The sequence below is a fragment of the Sinocyclocheilus anshuiensis genome, unplaced genomic scaffold (assembly GCF_001515605.1).
Source record: "Sinocyclocheilus anshuiensis isolate Anshui unplaced genomic scaffold, SAMN03320099.WGS_v1.1 scaffold318, whole genome shotgun sequence".
Classification (NCBI taxonomy): Eukaryota; Metazoa; Chordata; class Actinopteri; order Cypriniformes; family Cyprinidae; genus Sinocyclocheilus; species Sinocyclocheilus anshuiensis.
Window position 1 is genome coordinate 412,350 of NW_015547653.1, and position 17,052 is coordinate 429,401.

The 17,052-nt window shown below is 35.1% G+C and overlaps 2 protein-coding genes across 2 annotated transcripts; both read left to right on the forward strand.

The window, feature by feature from the left end:
- Positions 1-3,319: 3,319 nt before the first annotated feature.
- Positions 3,320-5,982, forward strand: LOC107702050 (claudin-15-like). The gene is made up of 5 exons (XM_016504233.1): positions 3,320-3,836; positions 4,613-4,777; positions 4,955-5,036; positions 5,286-5,393; positions 5,547-5,982. The coding sequence occupies exons 1-5, from the start codon at positions 3,620-3,622 to the stop codon at positions 5,635-5,637; spliced, it is 663 nt and encodes a 220-aa protein (XP_016359719.1). The 5' UTR covers positions 3,320-3,619; the 3' UTR covers positions 5,638-5,982.
- Positions 5,983-8,077: 2,095 nt separating this feature from the next.
- On the forward strand, positions 8,078-15,197 carry LOC107702051 (dnaJ homolog subfamily C member 3-like). Its single transcript, XM_016504234.1, has 12 exons — positions 8,078-8,548; positions 9,709-9,819; positions 10,383-10,507; positions 10,602-10,676; positions 10,807-10,950; positions 11,663-11,844; positions 12,100-12,219; positions 13,021-13,126; positions 13,346-13,466; positions 13,568-13,700; positions 13,928-14,076; positions 14,743-15,197. The coding sequence occupies exons 1-12, from the start codon at positions 8,464-8,466 to the stop codon at positions 14,880-14,882; spliced, it is 1,491 nt and encodes a 496-aa protein (XP_016359720.1). The 5' UTR covers positions 8,078-8,463; the 3' UTR covers positions 14,883-15,197.
- The last annotated feature ends 1,855 nt before the right edge of the window (positions 15,198-17,052 follow it).

Consider the following 17,052-nt stretch of genomic DNA (forward strand, 5'->3'; position numbering starts at 1 on the left):
TTTTGTGTATTTGAACCCTATCCAACAATGACTGTATGATTTTGAGATCCATCTTTTCACACTGAGAACAACTGAGGGACTTGCATGCAACTATTACAAACGGTTCAAATGGTCACTGATGCTCCAGAAGGAAAAACAATGCATTAAGAGCCAGGGGTGTAAAATTTTGAACAGAATGAAGATGTGTACATTTTTTCTATTTTGCCTATACATCTTATTTTTTTAATTTAGTACTGCCCTTCAGAAGCTGCAGAAGATACTTACTTGTTTCCAAGAAGACAAAATAAGTTCAATTTACCCTGATCTTCAAATTCAAAAAGTTTTCACCTCCAGGCTCTTAATGCATTGTTTTTCCTTCCGGAGTATCAGTGATCATTTGATCTCTCTCTCTTTCTCTCTCTCTCTCTCTCTCTCTCTCTGTCTATATATATACTGTATATATTCAGTGAAAAAAGCAAAGAAATCAAATTATCAATGATGTATTTTAATGTATCATATATTTATGTATGTGTATGTAGAGATAAACAATGGCACCTGTCAAGCGGTGGGATTTATTTATTGAATTTCAAGAAGCAAGTAATTGGAAGCAGGGAAAATGGGCAAACAAAAAGATCTGAGTGGTTCTGACAAAATCCAAAAATTGATGGTTAGACGACTGGGTTAGAGCATCTCCAAAATGGCAACTTGTGTGGGGTGTTCCCGGTATGTGGTTAGCTACCAAAACTGGTGCAAGGAAGGACAGTGGGTAAACCAGCATCCGGGTCATGGATGCTCACTGATGCACATGGGGAGCAAAGGCTATCCCGTCTGGTCTGATCACACAGGTGAGCAATCGTAGCTCAAATTGCTGAAAAACCTAGGGCTGGCTATGACAGAAAGGTGTAAGAAAGGCATTGCATTTGCAGACCGGCCAGAGTGCCCATGATGACCCCCGTTCACCATTTGAAGTGGCTACAAGGGGCACGTGAGGGTCAGAACTGGACCATGGAGCAATTGAAGAAGCTTTCGAATCATTGTTTAGATCAAGAGTATGGCTGGGTATGTGTGTTGTTTACCTAAGAGATGGCAACAGGATGAAAAGGCGGCAGATTGGCAGATACGGTGGATTGCTCTGCTCCTGGGAAACCTTGAATCCTGGCATTCATGTGGATGTTACTTTGACACATACCACCTACATAAAGATTGTTGCAGACCATGTACACCCCTAATGGCAATGGTGTTTCCTGATTGTGTATATTCCTCTTTCAGCAGAATATACACATATATTTGAATTCAATGCATTTGATAATTTCATTCTACAGAATTTACAAAGCCATGTATTGCAACATACCTGCTTCCTTTTACTGGGAAACGATTTGGGAATCAGGGTTTAAACTTCCAAGATACGGTTTGCCATTTTACCTATTTTCTGTACTATTCACTCAAAATATCTTAGTCTCACGTCAATAAAATAAGTTAATCACTTATAGGTCTTTGTACAGTAGGATAATGACAGTTATCTGGCTATTAATGCTGTTAATGCTTAAAATCAATAGGCTCTGCCTCTGTGTTGTCCAGAGCGATTTCACAATAATCTGAATACTTATTGTCAAATCTGAAAGTTTTAGTTATTGCCACATGAACTTCAGCCTCTGGTGTGTCATATTTGGTTAACATCATCTTTTTTTACAGAGATGGCTAATTTTTCCTTCTAAGTCATTAAACATTAATGAAATATTTGCATGTCATGTGACGTTTTATTTAAACTTGTCAAAGACATTTGATCTTTTCTGCGATATTCACCAATGACTAAATCCTATATCTTGTAAATGTTGACACTCTTAATCTAAGACATTGGCTAGGTGGGTGGCAGGAATATAATGCAATATTTATTATAGTAATCTTTTTTAATATATTGTTTTAATATATCATGCATTATACGTTGAACACAATGGTTCTCTTTTTTTCAACCAGGGGCAGTGAAGGTGTGCACCATTTACAATTTAATCATGTCATAATGAATTTTTCTTCACTTTATTTTTATTTTTACCTTTGTGGTTACATGCAAAATGTGTTCTCACTTTTCATCTGCACTTTGTTTAAGTCTCACATGCTTTTCAGTGCTCATGTGAATCTTGTATAAGTGGGAATGACAAATAAACAATTTTAACCACTAAACAAATTTAACCATCATGGTGACTCCTGAAGTGAGGTTTCATTTGGTGACTGTGAACGTGTTGATCTGTAGGCCAGCAGATATATATGAGGATGTCTGACGTAGTGAGCCAGATAATGAGACAAGGGATAATGGCAGTAGATAAACACTGTCAACAGCTTCTTCAGTTGTTCATTTAATCACTGTACCCAGTAGTTCCCCTTTTCCCTCTTTTGATAGTGTACTCTGAAGACAATTCCAAAACATATTACTAAAAACTTTTGAGTAGCCTATTAAAATCCACTAAAACTATCTGTTATTAATAGCTCAGGTTAACATCTGAAAGTGTTTAGTCACTGCTTGTTTTATTGACATGTTCTATAGTTTGTAACCTAAAAGCACTCCGTTTTACTGGCTCTCGTCCAAGTTGTTTTGGTTTTTAATATTCATTTATGGGTAACATTCAAATGTTTGGGGTCAATAAGATTTTTTTATTGATTTATTTTTTCTTTTTTACTTAAAAAATCTTATCTTTATTTTATTTTAATTATTCACCAAGGACGCATTAAATTGACCAAGAGAAAAGAAAACACTTTTACATTGTTGAAAAAAAAAGTATTTAAAAAAAATGCAGTTCTTTTGAACTTTCTAGTCATCACAAATCCTGAAAATGAGGTTTCCATAAAATTTTTAAGCAGCACAACATGTTTTCAACATTGATAAAAATAAAGCACCAAATCAGCATATTAGAATGATTTCTGAATGACCATGTAACACTGAAGACTGGAGTAACCATAACCATCATTTAAAAACTACATTTTAAAATTTATTAGAGTAGAAAATTATAATTTTAAATGGTATTTCACAATATTACTGCGTTGTTGCTGTTGTTGTTGTTTCTAATCAAATAGGCTACATGCAGTTTTGGTGAGCATAAGAGACTTCAAAAACATTTTTAAAAATCTTATCAACCCCACACCTTTGAAGAGCAGTCTATATGGATAGTTATTTTAGATATAGCCAACAAATATTTTACATTTGGAGCAAAGCTTATTTACTTTTTCTGTGACCACGGGTTTCTTCACTTTGTTTATTTAGCCAATAATCACATTTTACAGTGTGCACTGTGTTTGAGACCATTGAACTTTAGTGATAACCAGCTGTTGAGTTTCGGGGTGTAAAATCCAAAAGCGAGACATGCACACAAGAGAGGAGGGCAAACAGAGCCTATAAATGACCCATTGCTACTTTTAAAAGCACATTTTATGTCACACTGCTGCAATCTCGCTCTCCATGGAAAGACTTGCTCAGCTCACGAAACGGCTCGAGAAATCAACAAAACCTGGTTATTTTTCATAATTTTGCAGCCGAAGCTGAACACATTTTGAAAACAACTACATAAAGCAGAGAAACACATAAGAAAAAGCATACTAACGTCGATTGTGGATCATTTTGATTTTGGCATCTTTATAATCTAAAGCAGCCATGGATCCAGTTATTGAAGTCGTTGCTTTATTTCTTGGCTTTGTGAGTTGGATAATGGTTGGCATTGCAATTCCGAACCGTTACTGGAAAGTATCCTCGATAGATGGGACTGTGATCACCACCTCAACCCTTTACGAGAATCTGTGGATGTCCTGCGCCACGGACTCGCTGGGAGTGCACAACTGCCGTGAATTCCCCTCTCTGCTCGCCCTGTCTGGTAGCTACGACAAAAACCACCATACTTTAATAATTGAATCATTATAGTTGAAGCAACTTGATAGACACCACTGTAAATAAGTTCATTTTTCCACATGTGATTTGGAATAATTTAAAGCAAATCTTTTCTTTTCTTTCTTTGTCAGTCTTATTTAGGCTATGTCTTACATGGGCTATATATATATATATATATATATATAATATACAGTGTTGTTATCTATCTATCTATCTATCTATCTATCTATCCAGTAATTATTTTATATTATTTTGACTTCCTTCCTTCCTTCCTTCTTTCTTTTTTATTTATTTATCCTTTCAAATGTTTTATATATTTGTTTTAATTTTTGTTTATTTGCTTACTGCTATTTACATTTTCCTTTGCCATTTATATATTTATTTATCAATCAGTCAAGAAGCCTAATTCTTTTCAATTCATTTGACTTTCCTTCCTTTGTTCTTTCTTTTTATTTATTTAATTATCCTTTCATTATTTTATTTTTGTTTATTTATTCGTTTAGCCTACTGCTATTGATCATTTAGGCCTATGTATTTTTTTTTTGGTCAACTTTTATTTATTTATTTATTTACTTACTCAGTCTAATAATTATTTTTATATCAGTTTGACTTTCTTTCTTTATGCTGTTTATTTCCTGCGGTAATTATTTTATATATAGCCTAATCCTATATATTTTATATTCTTTTTTCAATACTGTATTCAGATCTTTTAGTATGTTTATTAATATTGCATTGTAATGATAAATATTTGTGTTTCCTCAGGTTATATCCAGGCGTCTCGCGCTCTTATGATCGCGGCAGTGGTGTCTGGCACATTCGGAGTGGTGGCCACCCTCATCGGCATGCAGTGTTCGAAGGCCGCTGGTGACAACTACGTACTGAAAGGCAGAATCGCCGGTACTGGTGGCGCATTTTACCTGCTGCAGGGTAAGACACATTACTAATTAAACTCAACGATGATTGGAATCTCCTAAACAGCTAAGCTATCGTTAAAGGAGTCCTTATCAGATTCACATTCCGAAAGCTTTATTGCTATTGTATCTGTTGTATCTGTTGTTGATATTGTATCTGGTAATCTTTATGTTTTTTTAATCCCATCCAAAGGTTTATGCACGATGATATCAGTGTCATGGTACGCGGCAAACATCACTCAAGAGTTCTTCAACCCGCTCTACCCTGGTCAAAAGTGAGTGCTCCATGGGCAATTATGCTGCCTCCTGCTGTCTCATCTCATACTCAACTACTACTCTCATCGAACGCCTGTTGGTGGTGCTCACCGTTTTATAAAGTATTAAACTTAAACTGCAAACTATAACTAAATTGCCCTGCTGTGCTTTACTATAGGTTTACGTGTGTTTTAACACTCTCAGAAAAAAGGTACAAAAGCTGTCAGTGTATGTTAGACTGAACATGTAATTTTTGTGGTGTGCTATAGGTATGAGATTGGAGAGGGTTTATACATCGGCTGGGCCTCTGGTGTTCTTGCAATCTGTGGTGGAGCTTGTCTCATGTTCTCCTGCAAATTAGGCACAAAGGAGAAGACGTGAGTTTCTTTGTCGCAATCTCTTACACTCACTCAAACACTTCTCTCTTTCACACACTTTCTCAAATAACATTTTGCCCATTGTTGTTATTTTATGCATTTGTGCATTGAGTTTGGGAGCATGTTTCTTACATTCTGCATCTTCTCTTGCAGTTACTACCAGCCCACACATGAAACAGTTTACTCAGCATCCGCATCCAAGAGAGACGCTCAGAGCACTTATGGAAGAAATGCCTATGTCTGAATGAAGCAATTCTGGTCAATTTCATGGCCAAACAAACGTAACATTAATAGCTGACTGTTAATATTCTGTCAATGTTTTATCTGTGCAATTATGTAAATATTTATACAGTACTAAATGCACAGGCGGTTTTGTGGCCACCTAAGAATAAGCCATTAATCAAGTAAAATGTTACCAAGTCGGTTTTGCTGTGCAAAAACACCTCAGAGAACATTATACAGAATGAAAGAGCTGAAATTACTTCAGTTTTGTTTTGAATTTTGAATTATTTTGTCTCCCTTACATGAATCAAGATTAAAAAAAAAAAGATTTATAACATGTTAATTATCTTGTCTCCATTTATTTGTACAAATGACCCTGTTTTATATTATGTATTTATACAAACATGACATTAAAAAAGCCATTATGTATTTGGGGATATTTTATTGTTTGACACAGCTTACACAAGAACAACAGCAATACAACATATCATATGTCATATTATTTTCCATTCTTACAAAACTATATAATGTACACTATTTAATAAAGTCCTATATTTATTTATTCTGATTATACATATAATTAACAATAGCAATTAATTATAGTAATGGAAGCCATGGTAAATATTTGAATGGGTCTTTTCTATTCTATTCAAACTTTTCAGTTTGAAGTAGGCCACATTCATTTATTTTGATCTTCAGTAATAATGATAACTCAAGTGTAGTATGGCATTTTGGTGGAAACCATTGTTACCATTTTCTACATTCTTTTAAACTGTATTATGTTCTATATAACTATATGCTATAAAACAGCATATAGAACAGAATATAATAGAATAGGTCCAAATACATTTAAAAATCACGAAAGGCCATTATTTTTGGGAGTATGTTTATTGTTTGACACAACTCACATAATAACCATGTTTACCAAGGTAAATATTTGAAAATGTCTTACACTGTTCTTACACTTTTTAAATTTATTTAGATTTTCAGCAAAAAAATAGCTAGAACTTAAGTATAGTATGGTATTTTGGTGGAAGGTTAACATGGGACATTTTATAAGGTTCTATTATGTTGTATTGTGTTCTATAATGCTGTAAGAACATAATAGAACAGAATAGAATAGAATAGATTATTTAACCCTTTAGGCGCCAGGTTTCGCACTTGCGGTCTTGGCCACTTGAGAGCGTGTGCGCACGACAGGAAGTAAGTGCGCAAGACTGTCCCAGGTCTTAAAAAGTCAAGTGGTCAAGTGCAAAGACCGCAAGTGTGGGTATTTGGACAAGGCTTTTGAATAGGAAGGTGACGTCATTTTGGTCTAGAATCGAAGTACTAAATGTCTGCCATCTAGTGGTAGGGAATACAAATGAGATATTACACCATATTAGGAACTTTTTTTTTTCTTTTTTTTTTCTTTTTAATTGCAATTTTTAGAACAAAGAACATACAAGAGCAATAACATTTCAACTGAATGAAAACAAATACTTAAAATAAATAAATAAAAATTAAATAAGAAAAGCAATTAAAAAAAACTCACATCTGTAAACAAGTACAAATAATTGCAAATTATTCAAAGAATAGATTTAAGGCTTTAAAATAATTTACAGTTTTTTTTGCTTTGTTATTTCTTGTTTCTTTTAACGTATACAAGTAGTGACCTATTTCTATTCTGAAATGAGTAAAATTAGTTACTATATCATTTTCTAATAATTTCCTAAGTTCTGAAGGAATGGCATTAATTACCATCATATACTCCTTAACAGGTATATAAAATGAAATTTTTTCTAAAAACTCTGAATATGTAAGCGCATGACCATTACTACTATTCAGAAGTTGAGAAATCAACAAAATATTTGTTCTAAACCAATTAACTAAAAAAAAAGACTTATTTTGGTGTGTAATGTATTTATTATTCCAGATTAAACATTTGTGAGGGGAAAAATTGTGTTTGTATATAATCATCCATGATAACAATGCCTGTTTGTGAAAATTGGAAAGTTTTATGGGAAGCTTGCTAATATTAAAATTACAATTAATAAGAAATTCAATACCACCTACTTTTTCAAAAATAATATTAGGGATATAATACCATAGCTTATCTTTTGAACGGATATAATTTTGTATCCACTTAATTTTAAAAATAGTGTTAGATATTTCAAAATCAAGTACATTTAGCCCACCTTGATTAAGTGGATTACAAAGTATTTTTTTATTCAAATAATGATGTTTATTTTTCCAAATCTGCTAAATGACTAAATAAATAAATAAATAAAATTATTTACCATGGTAACGACGGCTTCCTTTACTATCGAGACTAAAGGCCAGGCGAGAATAAACTTTTCATCTCAAGTAAATGATGGGTCATATCAGCTATCAGTCCATCGCAGGACGAGGGCGTGTCCATCCAGTGCGCTAACATAATTCGGCCAATAGGACGAGACCACGTTTGTTGGCAAACACGGATGTGAGCATTGAAATGTAGGGCGATTTGAATTGTACACGCAGGAGCTTCAAAAAGAGAAGACTTCAGAAAGTAAGCTGTTGTGCAAGGTCACTGTCACACTGGGCGAAGGAACAACTCCTTATAAATTACAATACACGTTTTTTCCTCAGCAGTCGGCAGAGTGTTGATTATTGAGAGACACACGGAACTAGATTTTCGCATTCCTTCATTCCACTCGGACATATTTTTAACCCGGACAACAGAAACATCTCCTTCTTGCCAAGTATGCTGGATATGTCGCTGTTATGATGATCTGAGTATATAAACGCTTTCTGTCCTACTGCGCGTAGCGAATCACAGTGGAAAGGCACACGGTTGTATTATATCAGGGGTGTGATAAATGTCATCATGGAGTCGGGACGGCGGAGAGGTTTGAGCAGTGTCCTGTCCTCCCTGTCTCTGCTCTGTGTGGTCCTGGACCTACAGCTGGATGGTGAGATTTCACTTTTCATTCACACCTGAGATCTTGCTTCGATTTGAAGGAAATCAGTTTTTTTCTTCCCAGTTGGAGTACCATAGTATTACCATGTTTTTGGACAAGGACTATAGTAATACTATGGTATTATTTGAAGTATCACTTAAAATTATGGTACAGGAATAAGGTAATAATGAAATAGGCTATATATCAGAATATCATGCTACCATCATCTCGTACTATAATTCTACCATGGTTACCTCCACAGGTGCTCAACAGGAAGTGTCGAGGAAGAAGTCTTTCGAATAGTAGTATAAAATCATATTAACTTTTTTAAACTTTAGTAAGATGCCTATCTAGACAGCATTCTGATGCCCTCTGATACCCAAGTACACTGTCTAGGCCAGGGGTGTCCAAACTCGGTCCTGGAGGGCCGGTGTCCTGAGACAGAGTTGACATTACTTTCCTTTAGAATCTGATTTTGTTCAAACAGTGATGCACCATAGTACTACCATGTTATTGTTATTGGTCATAAACCCTGGTTTTTATTTATTTATTATAATTTTTTATGTACCAATGTACTTAATGAAATCTAGAGGTGATAGTTTGTTTTTAATTAACGAATGCATTATAGTGACAATCGAACATGTAATGACCATCTACCTTGTCTTTGGAGTTGTTAATATCATACATTTAAAGCTTTTAAAAATCTTTATTGGTTAATGTTGAAACGGAAACTGTACTAGAGCGAGTAGAGGTGGTAGGTAATAATTTTAGGCTTTGGGCAGGGTGCTGTTTGCATGGTTTCACTTTTTGTTCTGTGTTAATCGAAACATAAATGCAGTGGAATGCCATGTTGAATTCCCTTTGAGGAGTTTCGTTATAATGACATTTATGTATTTATGTTCTACTGTTAGTGTTATCTGTATGCACCAAGGGTCTGAGAGTAACGCAATTTCAATTCTCTGTGTGTATGTGCTGTACATGTGGAAGAATTGACAATAAAGCAGACTTGACTTGACTTACAGAAAGGCTTGTTGTTTTGGGTATGTAAGTTTAAGGAATGTAAACTCAATCCCATCAGGCAGATGGAGGGTTTTCAAAGCTGCCTCAAAAAGTAGAATCATTATAAAAATTCAGCAGGTGTCATGTGCAAGTCACCTGTCTCTTTATTTCAGGTGTGCTAGGAGCAACTCCTGTTGAGATTGAGCATCATCTGGAAATGGGCCGTAAACTGCTGGCAGCCGGACAGCTGGCTGAAGCCCTGTCTCACTATCATTCAGCTGTGGGTAAGACAAATATACACAAAAACACAATCGCACATGAAGGTTACACTACCATTCAAAAGATTGGGTTCAGTAAGATTTTATTTAAAAGAAATTAAAACTTCTATTCAGCATAGATGCATTACGCTGACATTTAAATAGGTTTTAAAAGGTTACACAAGATTTCGATTTCAAAAAAATGCTATTCTTTTAAACTTTTTATTCATCCTAAAAAATCCTGAAAAAGGATCATGTGACACTCAAGACTAGAGTAATAGCTGCTGAAAATGTAGAAATAAATTACACTTTAAATGATATTAAAATAGAAAACCGTTAAATAGTAATAATATTTCACAATATTTTTCTTCTTCTTCTGTATTTCTGATCAAATAAATGCAGGCTTTGTGAGCAAACGAGACTTTTAAAAACATTTAAAAAATTTACTGACCCCAGATTTTAAACAAGTTTCATTTTGTTGTTTAGTTAATGGCTTATCAGTATTAAAATGGATTTAGGTTCCGTTTATGTAGATAGTTTAAAATAAAGAAAAGATGCAGTTCATTAACAAATGCAAACGTCTTAAACAGAGGGTGACTCTAAGAACTACCTGACGTACTACAAACGAGCTGCTGTTTTCCTGGCTATGGGCAAGTCCAAGTCAGCGCTGCCTGACCTGAGCCAGGCCATACAGCTCAAGCCAGACTTCCTTGCTGTGAGTTTATTTTTGTTGTTGTGAAATCAAATTAAGGTATAGGTGACAGTACTGTATATACATGTTTATGGTGTGTGTTTTTTTTTGTTTTCAGGCCAGACTGCAGAGGGGTAATATTCTACTGAAACAGGGAAATACTGAAGAGGCCAGAGAAGACTTTCTAGCTGTGGTGAGTGAAACAATTCCCTTATTCTTTTATAACCCACCAACTTAATTCTCAGATCACATTCTAAATCAACGTTGTGCTCTGTTCTGTTCTATTTCCTGTCTACTGCTCTTTTAACTTTTCTCTCTTGCAGCTGAATCGTTCCCCGGATCACGAGGAAGCACATGATCAGCTCCACAAGGCCGATGATCTGGAGTTGCTCCAGGAAGAGGCACATGAGGCCCATCACCGCGGAGATTACTTCACTGCTGTCCAGGTGCTGGAGAAAGTCATAGAGGTGAGTTAGTCTGGAGATCAAAAATGCACATGAAGCAACAGGTTTTTTTAATATATTGCTACATGGTAATAGTAATATTAAAGGGACCCAAAGAATATAAAAGATGTTATCATTTATCATGACAAAAATACAGTAGAAATAGTATTACAATTTAAAACTGTTTTTATTTTAATGGATTTTATAATGTAATTTATTCCTGTGATGGTAAATCTGAATTTTCAGCAGCCATTACTCCAGTCTTCAGTGTCAAATGATCCCTCAGAAATCTGATTTTTGGTGAATCAATGTTGAAAACAGTTGTGCTGCGTAATATTTTTTGTGGAAACTTTTTTATTAAATAGGATGCATTTATTTAAAAATAGAAATGTATCTTTATATATGTCTTTACTGTAACTTTTGATCAATTTAATGCCTTCCTACTGAATAAAAGTATTTTAATGGTATTAAGTCATTATTCACTGAAAGTTCTGGACTATGATTAGGTGAAGTGTTCAAGAATTTAACATTTTATCACGTATCACTTTATGTCTGTATTATTGCACTTTTTTTTTTTTTTGAGTTGTTAAATGAGTGGCCCTACAAATAAAATGCAAAAACAAATAACATATCAAATGTTGTAGTTTAAACTTAGCATGTCTCTGGAGATTCAAAAACACTTATGCTTAGTTGTCATCTAGCTTTTTTCTATAGTAATCTATTCTTTGTTTTCCAGCTCTCTCCTTGGGACCCCGAGTCTCGAGAACTAAGAGCCGAGTGCTACATCCGACTCGGGGATCCACGGAAGGCCATCATGGACCTGACACCAGCAACACGTCTCCGTGCAGACAACCGAGCAGCCTTCCTCAAACTCAGTCAACTCCATTACAGTTTGGGCAATCATCACGACTCGCTTAGGTATGTCATTCATTATGAATGGCAGCCGCATTCTTTGGTTATTAAATCATTCAGACAGTATTCAAGCATCTCCTGTAAGCTGTTTCAGGGACATTTCTACCTTTATTAAATACAGTTGTCAATCCCACACATACTGTGTATGCATGTTGTTATACAGTAGTAATAATATACCAATCTTGTGTGAAGCTAAAAGAAAGTTGTCTCCTCCTTTTGCTGCTGTTCACTCTGTCTTTCTCTCTTTGTTTCTGTTTTCAGTCAGGTCCGTGAGTGTCTAAAGCTGGATCAGGATGATAAGGAGTGTTTCGTCCACTACAAACAGGTCAAGAAGCTCAGCAAGCAGCTGGACACTGCAGAAGAGCTGATCTTAGAACAGAGGTGCTGAGAACGTCTCTTCCCTGTCACTTCTAGAAATGACCTTTTAATTCAGGTCTAGGCTCAGCTTACCTCACTCAAATTCATTTTTGAGTCATTTCATTTTTAGCTTTTGTTTGAGATTTGTTATATTACAATAATTTTTTTTAAATGTATAATATTTCATTTTTAGCTATATTTATTTTATTTTATGATTTATTTTATCACATATTACATATTTATTGCATGCATTATCGTTGAAAGGTTTGGGATTCTTTTGAAAGAAGTCTTTATCAATAAATCAGTCAAAACAGTAATATTGTGAAATACTACAATTTAAAATAACTTTTTTATTTTAACATATATTAAAATGTAATTAATTCTTGTGATGGTAAAGCTACATTTTCAGCAGCCATTATTCCAGTTTTCAGTGATCCTTCAGAAATCATTCTAGTATGATTTGGTGCTCAAGAAACATTTCTTATTATTAACAATGTTGAAACCAGTTGTGCTGCTTAAAATTTTTGTGGAAAATGTCATACTTCTGTTTTTTTTAAGGATTGTTTGATGAATAGGAAGTTCGAAAAGTACAACATTTATTTGAAATAGAAATGTTGTAAGATTATAAAGGCCACATTTTATCAAGTTAATGCACACTTGTTGAATAAAAGTGTTAATTTATTTTAAAAAATATTACTGATTTGGTTTTGAATGGTTTTAAATCTCCATCAGTGTACATTTTTCATCATTTCTATTATTCCAGGCTTTACATTTCTGATGATTGAAACTTTTTGTCTTGTGTTTACGTCTCCTCTTGAATGGCAGGTATCGGGAGGCCATTGAGAAGTGTGAATCTGTGATGCGAACAGAGCCCAATGTGGCATTCTACACTAATAAAGCAAAAGAGAGGATCTGCTTCTGCTTAGTCAAAGTAAGTTCATTCATTTACAAAATGTAATTTAGCTATTTTACAGCTTTTTAAGGGGATGAAAACCCCTCTAGTCTAGCTGTCCTGGTAATCGTCATTTATATGATATGTGCACTTTCACACCGTTAGAGGTTAATAAGAGTAAGAACATCAAGAGTCTGGTTTTGGTGTCTAGCCTCTCTGGTTATGGTTTCCTCTCCCTCTCTCTTGTGACTCCTACAGATGAAGAGTGCTGAGGAGGCCGTAGACATTTGTTCAGAAGCCCACCAGAGAGAACCTCAGAATATCCACATCCTCCGGGACCGAGCGGAGGCCTACATCCTACAGCAGGAATATGAGAAAGGTAGTACAACACTCATCGACTACAATATAATGTACCGGATATTCTAACCTTTTCATTTCGTTTGCATAAACTCATGTTTCTTCCTCTGTTCCTCTTCTCAGCTGTGGAAGACTATCAGGAGGCACGGGAGTTTGATCAGGAAAACCAAGAGCTTCGTGAAGGTCTTGAACGAGCACAGAAGCTCCTCAAGCAGTCTCGCAAGAGAGACTATTACAAGATCCTGGGGGTCAGCAGGTAAAGCAATGACTGATGATTGAAATCCTGCCTTAAATCGTTGGCAGACAGTGTTACTACCTTAACTGTTTCTGTCCTGTTTTATGGGAATAATGCAGAAAATCTGGTCAAAGGTTGTTGCTGGGGCACCTGCAGTAGTAACAATGTATGTAGTGTGCATGCATGTTTGTGTAAGTCAAAAGAAGGTGGTTTGACTGAAATGCTTGTTTCTTTTCACTTGTTTTCAGGAGTGCCAACAAACAGGAAATCATAAAAGCGTATAGAAAGCTGGCTCAGCAGTGGCATCCTGATAATTTCCAGTCTGAAGCAGACAAGAAAGAGGCAGAGAAAAAGTTTATTGATATCGCATCAGCAAAGGAAGTGCTCACCAATCCAGGTAGGAAAATATCAGATGACAGCAAAAACTAAATAAAACATGAAGTCAAATTATTATCAGTCTGTTATAAGTCAGTTATTGAACATTTCTATTGTCAGTCAGTTTTTTTTGGAACATTTTGTTTCAGCTTGTTTTATCGCTGGATGTACATTACTGGTCAAAAGTGTGCTGACCAAGGCTGCATTTATTTAATAAAAAATGTTTGAAATATTATTACAATTTAAAATAACATTTTTCTATTATATTTTTCTAATATTATCAATATTGAAACCAGTTGTGCTGCTTAACATTTTTGTGCAAACCGTGATACAGTACCAAGTTCAAAAGTTTGGTGTAAGTACGATTTAAAAAATAAAAGAAACTAATTAATACTTTTATGCATCAAGGATGCATTAAATTGACCAAAATTGACTGGATTAATGGCTACTGAAATTTCAGCTTTGCATCACAGGAATAAATTACATTCTAAAATATAGTACAAAAGAAAAAAATATTTCAAATTATAATGATATTTCACAATGTTAATGTTGTATTTTTTGATCAAATACATTCAGCCTTGTTGAGCATTAGAGGCTTCTTTCAAAAACATAAAAAAATCCTAATAATTAAGTGTGTATGAAGATTAACTTCAAATTTATGCATTCTTATTTGTTGTTTTCTGTACAGAAATGCGTCAGAAATTTGATTCCGGCGAGGACCCTCTGGACCCTGAGAATCAGCAGGGTGGAGGAGGAGGCAGAGAATGGCCCTTTGGCTTCAACCCCTTTGAGGGCGGAAACTTTCACTTCAAGTTCCACCAACACTGATAACAGAGGCTGATGCAGTATAAACAGACAATGATTTGAACTAAGAAACGTGGCGAGAGAACCTGCTTTATCCAAACTGAACTTTGGAGGAATCTTATCAAACAGAGTTTTTTTTTCTTTCTTGTTTTTGAGACTTGAATCCACAGGCTGTTGGACTTCTCCATGAGCAAATTACTTGATCTGGCAAACACTTAGTTTAGTGTTTGATTTCCTGTCCTTAAAGACTTAAACATGGAGTCTAGTTGAACTTGGAGTCTTAAAGGATTAGTTCACTTCCAGAATGAAAATTCTGTCATCATTTACTCACCCTCCACTTATTCCAAACCTGTATTGAGTTTCTGTCTTCTGTTGAACAAAAAAGAAGATATTCTGAAAAATGTTGGTATCAGAAAGAGTTGATGAGCATAGTATTTTCCTGCTATGGAAGCAATGGTGCTCATCAACTGTTTCTGATGCCAACATTTTTCAGAATATCTTTTTTTTGTTGTTCAACAGAAGACAGAAACTCATACAGGTTTGGAACAAGTGGAGGGTGAGAAAATGATGACAAGATATTCAATCTGAAAGTGAAGTAATCCTTTAAACCCATTTTTATCTTTCTTTGATGTATGTGCCATCTCAAACATTACTTTCGCATACTGTCTAAACCAGGGGTGCCCAAACTCGGTCCTGGAGGGCCGGTGTCCTGCAGAGTTTAGCTCCAACTTGCCTCAACACACCTGCCTTTAAGTTTCTAGTATGCCTAGTAAGAGCTTGATTAGCTGGTTCAGGTGTGTTTAATTGGGGTTGGAGCTAAACTCTTCAGGACACCGGCCCTCCAGGACCGAGTTTGGACACCCCTGGTCTAAAGGCCCGTTCACACCAAGGACGAAAACTATAAAGATAACGATAAAGATATAGTTCTAAGAATCGTTCTCAATATTAAAGAATAGCAGAGTCCACACCACAACTATAACGATAAAGACAAAGAGAAACCATATCATTGGAATCACTTTCAAAATGATTTTTTCCAGCTGATGAACGATAAAAAATTGACAGCCAATCAGAATCCATCCTGCTGTAACGAGCTCGAGAATTTAAAGCGGCAGATGAGCGTGCACTTAGAATAAACAGACGATATCGTTCACTGGTGTGGACGCTAATATCGTTATCTTTATAGTTATCGTTCTTGGTGTGAACGGGGCTTTATGCCTTCTTTTTGTTTTTTGAATAGCACTCCAGAATTTAGGGTTGTGGTTTCTTTTAGATTGTGCCATGTACTTCTGACACCAGTATGTCATACATGCCAGCAGCCTTGAAATAGATAAAACAGTATTTCACGCTTTTTGGCAAAGGAAGTACCTTTTCATATATCTTTGTTAAATTTTTTTTTTTTTTTTACACACCCAACTGCATAAAACCACCAGAAACGACCGTGCCCTTGGGCTGCTTTATAGCCTGACATTTGATCTGATACCAGTTTTGCACAATAGTTTTTTACTGATCTTTGCTAAAAGTTTACATGACAGAATGTTTATCATTGTACAGCTGTTGCTGATGATGAATCAGATGGCAGTCTATGAAGCAGCCTTTATTTGATTTAATTTTCTTTTGTCTAATCAATCAACAATATGTCCCAGAACAAAGCTTTGAAACTATCACGTAAACTTAATGAGTTACCCCTGCACTTTCTAAATTCGAGTTGAAGGTCAATAAAAAAAGAAATCACTAGCTATTTGAAAAGAAATGGAAAAAAATAAAACGTATTATTCAAAAATTCATGAAAAGCGGCAAACGATATTTAAAAGGTTTGCAGGTATTTTGGGTATATGCTTGTTAGGTTGTTCTGACATGCCAATGCAATGTCTCCTTTGACCTTGCTGATGTTAAGGACATGGGTCTTCCTAATGTTTTATGCTTGTTTTTATTTGTTTTGTTTTAAGATAAACAAATTCATGAAAATCTCCAAGATATACTGTATTTAAAAAAAAAGAGAGAGTATTTAAGACTCATTTGTCAAGTGTCTTTTATCATTTATTAAAGAAGACTTTTTTTTCCCAGGATAAATGTATGGAATTGAAAGTCAAGGCAAGCATCACATTTACTTTTATTTAAGGGTTAGAGGTTCCGCGTATTTCTTTCTTTCTTTTTCCTCTTTCTTTCTTTATTTTGTACTTCTACCCAAAGGGTG